This window comes from Juglans microcarpa x Juglans regia, chromosome 3S (assembly GCF_004785595.1).
Source record: "Juglans microcarpa x Juglans regia isolate MS1-56 chromosome 3S, Jm3101_v1.0, whole genome shotgun sequence".
In the NCBI taxonomy this organism is placed as follows: domain Eukaryota; kingdom Viridiplantae; phylum Streptophyta; class Magnoliopsida; order Fagales; family Juglandaceae; genus Juglans; species Juglans microcarpa x Juglans regia.
In genome coordinates, this window is record NC_054599.1 from 25,280,886 (window position 1) to 25,293,434 (window position 12,549).

The following is a 12,549-nucleotide window of genomic DNA, read 5'->3' on the forward strand; positions in this document are numbered from 1 at the left end:
ATAATAAATAATTATTACATAGATATATGGTACTTTATACTTTATCACATTACATATAGAATAAGGCATTATTAAAAATTAATGTTTATACGATTAATTTTAATGATATTACATTCTGTAATAAGTTGAGAGTGTATCACAACATCTGTGTTTCAAGCTAACGTAATAATTTTTCAAATATAACTATACTTGTCTCTGGTTTTCACCCATGGTCCCCGGATCGAGTTGTCATATATATATATATATATATATATATATATATCTTTCTATTATATAAGAGCCTATTAAACGGCTGTAAACGGAAATTCTTGTTTTAACGGAGCGGAAATATTTGTTTTAACGGCTATCAAACGGAACTCCCATTCTCTCGAAGCTTCTCCGCCTCCCACTCTCTCGCTCTCTCTCAATCCTCTGTATATTCTCTCCCTTCAGACCTACCCTCTTTCAGCTATCTCTGTTTTTCGCCGATTCTCTCTAACCCCTAACCTCCATCTGCTTCTCTAACCCTCACACACTCAGACTTACACTCTCTCACCCTCGACCCTCCTCAAACTCACTCTCTCACACCTCTCCTTTTTGTAATCTATTTTTTTGTGAGAAACCAGAGGTCTCTCTCTTTTTCCTCACAATTCTTCAACCGTGTCTCTCAAATATCCTCTCTACAAACGTTTCCCGTGTTTGGTCTCAAAGAAAATGAAGAAAACTACAGCCTAGGTCAGCTTACGAAGAACACGGTTGTTCTTCACGGGAAAGGTGGAGTTTTTTTTTTTTTTTTCTTCTTCTGATCTGGGTTTTTTTTTTTTTTTTTTTGCTTCTTCAAATCTGAATGTATGATTCTTTGAGATCTAAAGTTTGTTTTTTTTTTTTTTTGGGCAGCCTACTCCACAGGAATCTGCTTAAAGGCTTTTGATTCTTCACATTGTGGTTCTTCCCTCTCTCTCATTCTTCCCCTAGAGCTTCCGATTCTCATAGCTTGTCTTAATTAAATTTTTTTTTTTGGTTTTTGTAAGCAGACTAGATGCTCAGAGACTAGCACAAGCAAGCTAAAGATGTTTTGATCTCTCTTGGAGGGACTTTTTTAGTTTTAAACCCTCTCGAGGCAAAAGTTTTGGTTTCTTGGTCTTTGGTATCCATAAGAGGGATTTTGGACGTCAGACGTGGAGGAAAAGCTTCCTCTCATAGTGGTGTATCTTTGGGTTCCTCTTCTCTGTTCTTGTTGTCGGTGTGGTTTGGGTATAGTTTTTATGGTTTTGTTTTTATTTTCTCTTGGTTGGATGTGAATCTGTGGGATGTTTTGGATTTTGTTTGCCGTCTCGTTGTTTTTGGATTGAAAAACCTGTGTGGTTCTTTTTTATTTCATTTTATTTCTTTTTTGCTTGTTCTCTTTTTGTTCTGCATTTTATTTTTTTGTTCCATGTGAATCTGGTTGTTGGATTTCTCTTCATTGCTATGGACTATTTTTGGTTGTGTTTGCCAGTTGCTTGGATGTGAAATTTCTTGTTCGTTCTTATGAGGTGCCAAATTGAGCTCAGAAATGGCGGTGTCCGTACATACTGGTATCTGGGACAGCGTGAGAGAGCTAACCAGAGTGGCCCAGAGAAAGGGTAGCGATCCTCTGCACTGGGCGTTACAGGTATCTTCGAACTTAAACTCCGCTGGAGTGGCTCTGCCATCTGTGGAGCTCGCCGACATGTTGGTGTCGTACATTTGCTTGGACAACAACCTTCCTATTCTCTGGAAGTTTCTGGAGGTTGATGTTGAGTACGACAACAACCTTGCCCTGCTCTCCACGAGATTTGTGTTTCTGTTTTGAATGGTTTTCTGGGTCTTGTTTGTTTTATTTTTGGTGGGACTGTTTTGGTGATTTGGAATGGGCATTTTTGGGATATTGTTTGTTGGGTATAATCGAAATTACGTGAGATTGCTTTGTGAAGCAAGCTCGCTAACTCTCATGGCTGCACCAGTAGTTGACGTAGACTACCGCAAGGAAATCGGCAAGGCTCGTCGAGACCTTCGCGCTCTCATCTACAACAAGCAATGCGCTCCTATAATGCTCTGTTTAGCATAAAATCTCTCTCTCTCTCTTGCTCTGCTTTAGCAATGCAATCCCCGTTTCGTTCTCGAGAAAACTACGAAAAGAGAGAATGTAAATGAAAATTGAAAATCTCCTGCTCCTTGTCGCCGTAATCTTGGAAAGTTGCAATTTTTCTTCTTTTCTGATCTTCTCACCATTGCTGATTGACAAAACAAAGAATTAACTATTTAGGCATGCTATGTTAAAACGTTATGATTGATCTTAAGCATGCACGCAAGCGTATGGTACAGGACATTAACCATGCATAATGCTAGGACAGGTGGCACAATGCTGGGACCTATGATGCCAAAACGAAGACTGGAGGTTCTAATGGCTCAATCAGGAGTGGGGTGGAGTTGAAACATAGTGCAAATGCTGGTTTGGAAATCGCAGTTGGATTCTGCAGTGAGCTTTTACAGCTTAATGTGTAATATCGTTTAGCAAATCTGATTACGGGTGGGTCAAGAAGTTTAGAGCTTAGTTTGTTCTCCAGAGAAATGAATTGATATTTTGCACCTAATTTTGCATTGGTTCTCTTCTCACTGTTCCTGGGTTTGTTTCTTCGTTTTGATGTCAGAAGAAGTAAAGTCTAAACATCCAAAGATTACATATGCTGATCTCTACCAGGTTACGATTCTATTTCGAGAAGCATACATTTGTCTTCAACTACATGGTGTTACAAATTTAACTCATCTTCAACTGCGTTTTGGATTTTTAGCTTGCTGGCATTGTTGCAGTGGAAGTCACTGGAGGCCCCTCTACTGACTTTGTTCTAGGAAGGAAGGTATATTGATGGAAGAATTTCTAAAGCACCTATCCATGATCTGTACTCTTTTTTAACTTTCTTAACCTCAAGTAGGATTCATTGGAATCTCCTGAAGAAGGGCGCCTTCCTGATGCTAGACAAGGTATGTTATTAACCAAGTTGCTTTAGTTTTTATGGGTGATTTCCTATGAAACATAAGCTATCCCAGTTTGCTGTTTGATTTATGATGATGGAATGAAGTATAGGTTTTATATCTCTTCTTTGAAGATTGTTAAAAGTGAACATGAATATGCTAAGCTATCCATCACGACGCTTATGTATGATAAATATTGGAAAAAACTTGGTTCTTCTGTGGCTGATGTATAAGTTTCTTTACTCTAAGTCTGATCTGTACATGCATATATTAGAGCAATTGACACAGGACAGTCTATTTCATGGTAATAGAAAACACAGAACAGATGGGATGTTGAACAATGTATTCACGTCTTGTCCCATTTTGTTACAGGTGCAAAGCATTTAAGAGATGTCTTTTATCGCATGGGCTTATCTGACAAGGACATTGTGGCATTGTCTAGAGGCCACACATTGGTAAAGTTCTCCAAAGATTCAACTATATGTGTGGAAAAGGTTTTTTTTTTTTTTTTTTTTTTTTTTTTTTTTTTTTTTTAATTCATATCATCTATATAATTTGTCTTTCATTTTGTTTCTTTAGGGAAAGGCACACAAGGAGAGATCAAGATTCGAAAGTCTACCTTGGACAACTGACCCTTTGAAGTTTGATAATTCGTATTTTGTGTAAGAAATCAATGAAAACTTAATTTGGTAGAGAAGAAAAACCTATAACAAACTCATTTCCATTTGACAAGATGATATTGTACATGGTACATGTATGTTATGATGGACAAAATCAGGGAACTCTTTCTTTGTACCTCAAGGTCTCTCTCTCTCTCTGCGCGTAACTGTGTGTAATATATATATATATATATATATGTGTGTGTGTGTGTGTGTGTTGTATAGGTATATGTGTGCGTGACCTTACCATTTTTGCTCAACTATCTTGTTTTTGGCAGTCACATTCACAGAGATAACTTTTGTACAGGGTCATTCCGCACCGACAATCATGGCTAGTAGCATATAGGCTTTATTTTGAACTCCTTAAGAGACATGCATTTATCCTTAAATTTTAGATAAACGATCTGAATTATCAGAAGTGAGTTATATTATCAGAACCATTTATTTCTGTTTGGTTCACCTTGTCACTATCATTTGATTGTATTCATTAATCATTTTTATTAAACCATATCATTTTTGTAGAAAAAAAGTGTTTCACTCAACTAGGCAACGTGCAAAGCACGTTGCTCCCTACCTAGTATATATATATACATACACCTTCACGTGGAGCTAGCAATCGGTTGAATAGTACAGGACATGATCACGACGTCACGTTACGTACCCACGTTGGCAATTAAGGACATCCGAAACTATCTATTCTAGCCCTTCAAAGTTATCCCTTGCATATACCCAAGGGGCGTAATCATTCACTTAGGATGGTATCTCACGACACCTTACTATCAAGTGAGATGATAGAGAGAGGTAAGTAGAGATAAGGTAGAAATTCAGAAAACTCCTTTTTTCTTTTTTTTTTTTTGTCAGTGGCCGGTGGTGTTCTTCATCCACAACTTCCACGGGTTAAGTACGTCGCTGTACCTCGTACTTGATCTTATTAAACACCATCCTAGCTAGCTATTAGACACTATTACCAAAAGGGAAATATTCTACCCAACGTAAAAGTAATTTTAAATATTGACATGATTTGGTATAATTTTAAAAATTTAAAAATTATTTTTATTATAAAATAAATCTAATATATAAATGTGAAATCATATATATTTATGATATTATTTTTATATAATATCTTTATGACTATAACACTCCTCTTATAAAACTCACATTCGATCCCGCATTTATCACAGGCTTTGGACTCGTCCTGCTTTAATCCCGCATTTATCACAGGCTTTGGACTCGTCCTGCTGAGGTATAAAGTACCAATTCTCAAACAAAAATATTGTTGCAACCAGTACCCCATTTAATAAAAAATTTCATTTGTTTCTTCCCCTCTCTCTCTCTCCATTTCGTTTCTTCCCTCTCTATCAATTTTATCCATTGTAATCATTCCCTCTCTTTTTCTGATCAAACCCAAGTGTTTATTTATGTACGAGCATAGATTGAACGGCTAGTTTAAAACATCCTACAAAAATATTATAAACGGTTAGATATTATTAATGATGCTAAACAAAATAAAAACAATTAAAGAATAAAATTACACGAGAAAAACAAAAATTAATGCCTCGATGAGAGAAGATTTGCTGCAACTGGGTGAAGTTGGGGTTCTTGATAGAGACATTGAGAGCCAGGTTGTAGTAGAGAGTGTTGTCGTTGGCTGTAAAGTTGAACTAGATGAGCCAGGAGTCGGTGACCCAGAACTTGATCTCGTTGGAGCAGAAGATGAGCCAAAAGATAAAGCCCGCGAAGGCTACGATGACAAGCACGGTGAAAAGGATCTGAAGAACAAGGCTTATAAGGCAGATGATCAAGAGTTACCCAGAAAGTTGCAGCTGCAATAGTCGCACCCATCTTTTGCTCCCATGGTGTAACAACTCAAACTCAGAGAGAAAAAAGTTGTGAGAGAGAGAGTTGTTTGCGATAAATGCACGAGTTAGTGTACGAAAAAGGGGAAAAAAAAAAAAGAACTTCTATAGGAAAACTATATGCCAAGAAAATAATAAGGAAAAATGAGAGAGATGAAAAAAGAAAAAATAGAAGAAGAAAGAGAAAGAGAAATGTTTGCTTTATGATGATCTTTCTTTTTGCATTTGTTTCTTTCTTTCTTTTTTTACTTTTATCATTTTTATTATTTTTTATTCCACATAAACTTGTCACTTACAGCCTGATTACCCCCCGTTTTGTACATCCCAATTATACCTAGCAAAACTCATTTTCAAATGGATGGATAGCTTGTTTTGGATATTGTAGTTTGTAAATCCAAAACCATATGAGTACGGCTACTCTCACGGAAAATTTGGTTTCGAATAGCCTAAATTATTTCTCTCTTTTTTTTTTAGCCATTTTTTAAACCCTTTTAAATATCTTAAAAAAAAAGTATTAAAAAGTATTTCCTTAACTAATAAGTAATTTTTTATTTTAAAAAGAGTTCGAAATAAAATATGTGTATAATTTTTCAATGGCTCTGTCATTTATAAAACCATATTCCTGGCCATATATAGTATACTATTTTCCTGGAGGCCGTTGACGGCCGTGCTGGACGTACGATGGTCTCATTTGTTTCTTTTTCCGTAACAAAGCAAAATATCACCATGGGCCGTGCTTATGGACCAGCTAGTGCATTTGCCCACGGGCCATCAGTCAGTGGAAAAACCACGAGATGCTACTAATATCGCCATTGGGTGTTGGGGATGGGCTTGAATTCATCGTCCAGGCCCATGCAAGTACGATCTGGGCCCACTTTTTGGTTGAAAATTTGCGGGTATTTGGGACGGAAGATATCTTTTCAGGCACTGCCGCTTTCATTTTGTTCACGTGGAAGAACAAACGGCTACTAAATTATCATTTTCAGGATCCTAAATGGTAAAGTTAAAAAAAAACAGTATGGTAATTTAAAGGCATAAATTATAATTAAAAATTTCAAATTTTAGATGAAGTTCTTATGAGCACAATATACACCTATACTCTTTTATTATTTTGGTCTTAGTGGTATGCTTCCGCTAAATTTTAAGTTCGAATCTTCTTGAATGCAAATAATTTTTAAAATTATACAAGAAAACTTGTCTTCATTGAAATTAGTTGAGACTTTGTTATCAGAAATTTAATATTAATAAATAAATTGTAAGTGTTGGGTTTTTATTATATTTTTTTTAAAGAATTACGTTATATATTATATTTTAATCTCGCTATCAATACATCGTGTCACTATTTATCAATCCTGATTCCTGACGTTACTCTTTATTTTTAAAAAAATAATATATTAAAAAGTATTATATGAGTAATACCATGTCAAACCAAATAAAAAATTTAGGTGTTTCATACCATCATGTGTATTGTATATTACGTCACATATAAATAGCCATGTCAGGCGTTACATGTGACAAGAGCTACCAAAAAGACCAATGCCGACAATAACTAAGAAAAGATATATTTTAACCAAAGGGCAGTATGTACATGCACTGCTAAAAGGAGGGAAGGGGGATAATGACTAAAAAAATATGAAGCATTAATGGCCGTTGGTTTGAAATGATATAAAAATTGTAATAAATATATATATATATATATATATATATATATATATATATATATATATATATATGACTTGCTTTTCTCCATTGGTGGGGAATTGATTCCGCACGCATAAAGTTCGAGATTCCATGATGCACATGAACCAGGCCGCCAGCTTCTTGTTAATCTATTGTTATATATATCTACTACTATTATATAAGCGTCTATCCCGCTTATGAATAGTAGACTTTAGGGATCTTTGCTTTCCGTTTCTGTCCATGAATGTTTCTTTTATTTACTTTTGTATCCTTGTTTGTTGATTTGTCTTCCCGTTTCTATACGGTTGTCTTTCATTTTTACGTTCCTACCCTTATTTGATTTCATGTGTACATTTTTGCCCTTGCTTGGTTGATTTTCGCTCTCCTTCTTTGCCCCTCTATTTGCTGCTTTTGTACATTTTTTTCTCTTGTTTTGTTTTTATTTTTTACGTTTCTGCCCTTATTTGATTGCATCCGTACATTTTCCCCTGATTTTTTATTTTGAATTTGCTTCTTTTACGTTTCGCTTGTTCCTGACAGAGTGTAGCTTATGTTCTCGTTGTTGGCCTTTGCCTTTATTTGTTGTTTCATTGAGAAAGAAATTGGTTTATGTTGCATTTGGTTTTACACTTTTAGTTATTGCACAGTGTGTTGGTTTGATGTGTTAAGGACGTGTCCCACTATTGGTCATAATCGTTAACTTGCAAATCCTTAAGTAGACGGCACGGTGTGCCTGTAATATTTATAATGCTTAAGTCAACAATAAGTGAGGGATAATAATTTAAGAATGCTCAATCAAATCATTCGAAGGTTATCTATTGTCCCTATATATAGGCATGAAAAATATTGGATGAATATTATAAACTGATTAATTTTGCACAATGCCTAGCTATTAAAAGGCTTATCCCTGATGTATCGAAGTTGTCTAATCACCACATCATCCATACCAAATGTCACATGTTATTAAGTTGTTTTATAAAAACTCACAGGTATGAAACGACGATATGATGTCGTTTTATGCCTGGTTTTTTTTTTCTTATATATAAATACATATATAATTATTTATTATATATTATATATAATATATGCAAGGTGGGAGAAACTTGAAGCAGGGCCGGGCCCCCTCTGTCCCTCGCCCCCTACATCTGCAAAACAGCAGGGGAGGGGTGGACGGGGGCGAGACAGTGGGGTGCAAAGCCACACTGCCCGCCCCTATTAGATGTTTCTAATTTTGGATGATTTCAAGAATGATACTAAACAAGACGTGATACTTTTTATGAATCTTTGCCTATTAAATGTAATGACTATTGATTTTGGCATTTTTTTTGGACTTGTTAGAATGAATTATTTTCAATGCATAGCATTCTAGGATTTCAAATGATAGAATTTAGTTTTTATTCTAGAAGATAAGATTATTATTTCCTCCTCTACATTCCACATGTAGACATAGTTAGTTTTTTACATCTCGGTGTCACATTTTCATTCTTTTGAATAAAAGACTTTGGCTAAGAAAGAAAAAACATATTTTTGAATGCTACTCTTCACCCACCTTATTCATTAACTCATTACTATATAATTGAACCAATTTTAGAGTTTTGTACCAAGTGTTAACGTCCTGTTTCGCACGCCATTGGGCTAGGTTCGAGTAACTCAAGTATTTAGAATTTGAGCGTACGAAAATAGAGAAGAATACAGTTGGAAGAGGGTAGCCTTGGAGCTGGGGAGTCTCTGATGCCAAAGTCAGTAAATTCTTTTGAAAATTTGTAAATAAGTGAATTTATACCAAGAGTCTGGGAGACAGATCTTGTCTACCCCCATGGAGTCAGTGTCCTTCATACAATTCCTTTTGTCAGAGTCTTTTAATGCGACATGACTCTGCGACGACGTCATTAATGTAGCGTGTAGGTCAAGTAGTGGTGTCTAGGGGTGAAAATGGTCTAGTCTGGCGATGGACCGAACCGGACCATCATTTTTCCAGACCAGACCGGACCGAACATCCAAAGGGACTGGATCAGACCGATAGCTGTCTATCCGGTCCAATCAGTCCGGCCTAATTTTTTTTAAATAATTAATAAAAAAAATACTAAATTAAATTAAGTGATTTATTAATGTGGATTATGTAACAAACTCAATAAAAAAATATTTTATGTAGTCAATGATAATAAATTAGATGAAAATTATATTATTAATTTATATAATTACTATATAATTAACTAATTGATATTATATATTAGTTAATTCATAGAATATTAACAAGTGTTAATAATATATTTAAAATTTTATATTGTTAATAGTGATAGGTTAGATGAAGATATATATAAAATATTGTTAATTTATAGAATATTAACAAGTATTAATAATATATTTAAAATTTTATATTGTTAATTGTACAATTATTATATATAAAATATTTTTTTTTATTCGGTCCGGTCTGGAAAAATCCTGGACCGTGGACTGGACCGAAACTTTTTGGTCCTCTAAAATGTGGACCGGACCGGACCGGTCCGGTCCGGTCCGGACCGAAACGGTCGGTCCGTTTAGTCCGTTTATCACCCCTAGTGGTGTCATTAATGTAGCGTGATTCTCCAATTTGCCTTACCCCGCTGGCGTCCTTGGTGGTCCGTTGATACCTCCCCTGTCAGAGGATCGAGGGTCATCCGTATTTTCTGCCCATTACGAGGACAATCACTTAAGAGCTGGGCACTATTCAGATGGTCTGCAAGTCGATGAGTCACATCCCCTACAGCACGTTCCCTCATGCAGGTAGAGTCCAAATGAGCCTACCCATCAACCAGGTCGAAAATTCTACTTGTTTTGGACTAGACCTTTGGTTTGTTCCCTTATGGTTGCTTTGCATTCAAAGATGAGGTGAGATAATTTTAGATGAAAAATAAAAGTTGAAAAAAATATTGTTAGAATATTATTTTTTAATATTATTATTGTTTTGAGATTTGAAAAAATTGAATTAAGATTTAAAAAAGTTGAATTGTTTATTATATTTTATATGGAATTTTGAGAAAGTTATAATGATGAGATGAGATGAGATACTTTCCGAATCCAAAAGGGGTCTGCCCTTCTTAGGCCCGCTTAGACAGAGGGGAAAAGAATCCCCTTACACCAAGTTTTTATACTATTCTACATTATGCTATTTTCAACCACATTTTATTTACTGTATATAAATGTTATTTCCAGGATTTTTTCACACAACTGGGAAAATGTGCCTTACACGTTGCACCATCAACTAGTATATATATATATATATATATATATATATATATATATATGCAATACTCTGAGTAAAAAGAAATTTATAGAAAAACCTTCATTTTCTATCTATAATTATTGTGTAAATACTCATGTCGTGTTAGATGCACTTAGAGTATGTACTCTAAAGTCTTTAAAGTAACTTACAAATATATTTTTTAGAATGATCATGATAATCCACTTCGAGTCCATATGTGTGTCATGCGTCATGACTCACACTTATTTGGTCATCATCACTCAATTAAATCCGACTCCCCTAGTTGAAGCCTGGCCCTTTACAACATATTTAAGTATGCCATATTTAAGCATCCACCACAATATATGCGGGGATGCCCCAGAACAGATATGTAGTTTAGCTTATAGTCTGGATTTTCTTGTATTGATAAGTCACATTTGTAACTTCGATTCATTGAATGAAATGAAGTCTGTTTTCATAACAAATAATAATAATAAAAAGACCTATGCAACTGCTTCTTTCTTGGGCTGCTTAATTCCTTAGCTTCAATTCCTATTCCGAATCTTAGGGACTCTCCTACCAAGCATAGGAAGAAGACCAATTGCGCTTTGCCTTATCTATGATAATGAAGATTTTTTTCCTACTCATATTTATTAATGAGAACTATTATTGATACAAAAATATTATATAAAATAAACTCATAAATTGATGTGACTTCATGAAATCCATTAGAATTAACTTTATAATAAAAGTAATTTAACAATATGACTTACCACATCAAGCCACTTCAGTTTGTGGGTTTACTTTTATATAATCTCTTTGTAGTTAAGTATTTTCCTTAATTAATTATTGATTGCCATCGATCGTAGACTATTGCTGGTGATTCCCCTCATCATCAAAAGCTTTTTCAAAAGGTGGATGAATAAAGTAGTCGGGAAACTGATTAAAGCAGGAGGGTACAATATTATTAGTATTAATGTCGTGTTTCGTACGCTTTTGGATCAGGTTCCAGTAACTCGGATCTTCAAAGTTGGGTTTGCAAAAACGAAAAAGAAAGAAGCTGGGAGATGGTGGTATTGGGGCCGAGGAGTCTCCAATACCAAAGTCAATAGAGTATTTTAGAAGTTTGTAAATAATGAGAGAGTCTAGAACGCTTTTTCGTATCTGAAAATTATTATTTATACTGGAAGTCTGAGGGGACAGATTGTGTCTACCACTATGGAGTCCATGTCCTTTTTTATTGTTGCCTTCAGGGTCCTTTAATGCGGCTTGCCTCTGCGACAACTTTATTAATATGGTATGTTGTTCGAGTAGTGGTGCTATTAATACAACGTGGATTTCTAACCTTTTTATTATGTAGGTCCTGTTGGCCGTCCATCAATGTTCCCTTGTCATAAGATCAAAGGTTTTCCATCTTTTACGTTCTACCTTGTATGAGTTCCCATGAGCGGGATACGGCCAAACGGCGTCAAGCCTGTCCGTCCCATCAGTCATCATTGCTTACTTTTCTTTCCAGGTGAGTTACTTCATCGGCAAGTTTGAGTCCTGGAGCCGAGTATCAGAGCAAAACATATTATTCTCGGTCGAGTACCTAATGGGCTTATGAGTGACGGTGAAATCCCCTTATAATTTATTTTGGGAATTGGCAACATTGACAAAAAGAGGAAGATAAGAGAGGTAGGAATAATTAAACTAAACACAGCAATAGTTTCACGACCTCATAATTTGCAGTTGGGCAAACAAACCTTAATTTGCTTATTTAAAAACAAAAAACAAACAAACAAACCTTTTATTTATATAAAGTATAAATTACAAATAAATATATATTATACAACCGTCCTAATTCGTTAAGCCGTGGGCCATACTAATAAAACAGCGGCTCTTGAATGAATGAATAGATATTTATGGCAAAAATAATCGTAAGTACTACTGTATGAAAGAATGTATTATTATTGCTGATTGATGAATGAATCCAATATATAATATATATGTATATGTATGTATGTATGAATAAATACTATAATAAAAGATAGGCATATGAAGTGAAACCTATCGCACATTTATGTATATAATATTATATTAATATATTGTATAAATGTGTCTGTATGTGGTTAGAGTGTATATATATAGACTATATATACATCAATTGGTTTTGGGAGCC

The 12,549-nt window shown here is 35.0% G+C and overlaps 1 protein-coding gene across 1 annotated transcript; it reads left to right on the top strand.

Moving 5' to 3' along the window:
* Positions 1-1,944: 1,944 nt before the first annotated feature.
* On the top strand, positions 1,945-3,751 carry LOC121258075 (L-ascorbate peroxidase 3-like). Its single transcript, XM_041159420.1, has 7 exons — positions 1,945-2,064; positions 2,355-2,479; positions 2,652-2,701; positions 2,793-2,858; positions 2,934-2,982; positions 3,346-3,428; positions 3,553-3,751. Exons 1-7 carry the CDS (start codon positions 1,952-1,954, stop codon positions 3,637-3,639), a joined length of 573 nt encoding a protein of 190 aa, XP_041015354.1. The 5' UTR covers positions 1,945-1,951; the 3' UTR covers positions 3,640-3,751.
* Positions 3,752-12,549: the final 8,798 nt, after the last annotated feature.

Bases quoted from the DNA above. Each gene is read 5' to 3' on its own strand.
- LOC121258075 (XM_041159420.1), top strand. From the start codon at position 1,952: ATGGCTGCACCAGTAGTTGACGTAGACTACCGCAAGGAAATCGGCAAG. The intron at 2,065-2,354 runs ATAAAATCTCTC...ATGCTAGGACAG, and splicing joins CCTATAATGCTCTGTTTAGC to GTGGCACAATGCTGGGACCT. The intron at 3,429-3,552 runs GTAAAGTTCTCC...TTGTTTCTTTAG, and splicing joins TGTCTAGAGGCCACACATTG to GGAAAGGCACACAAGGAGAG.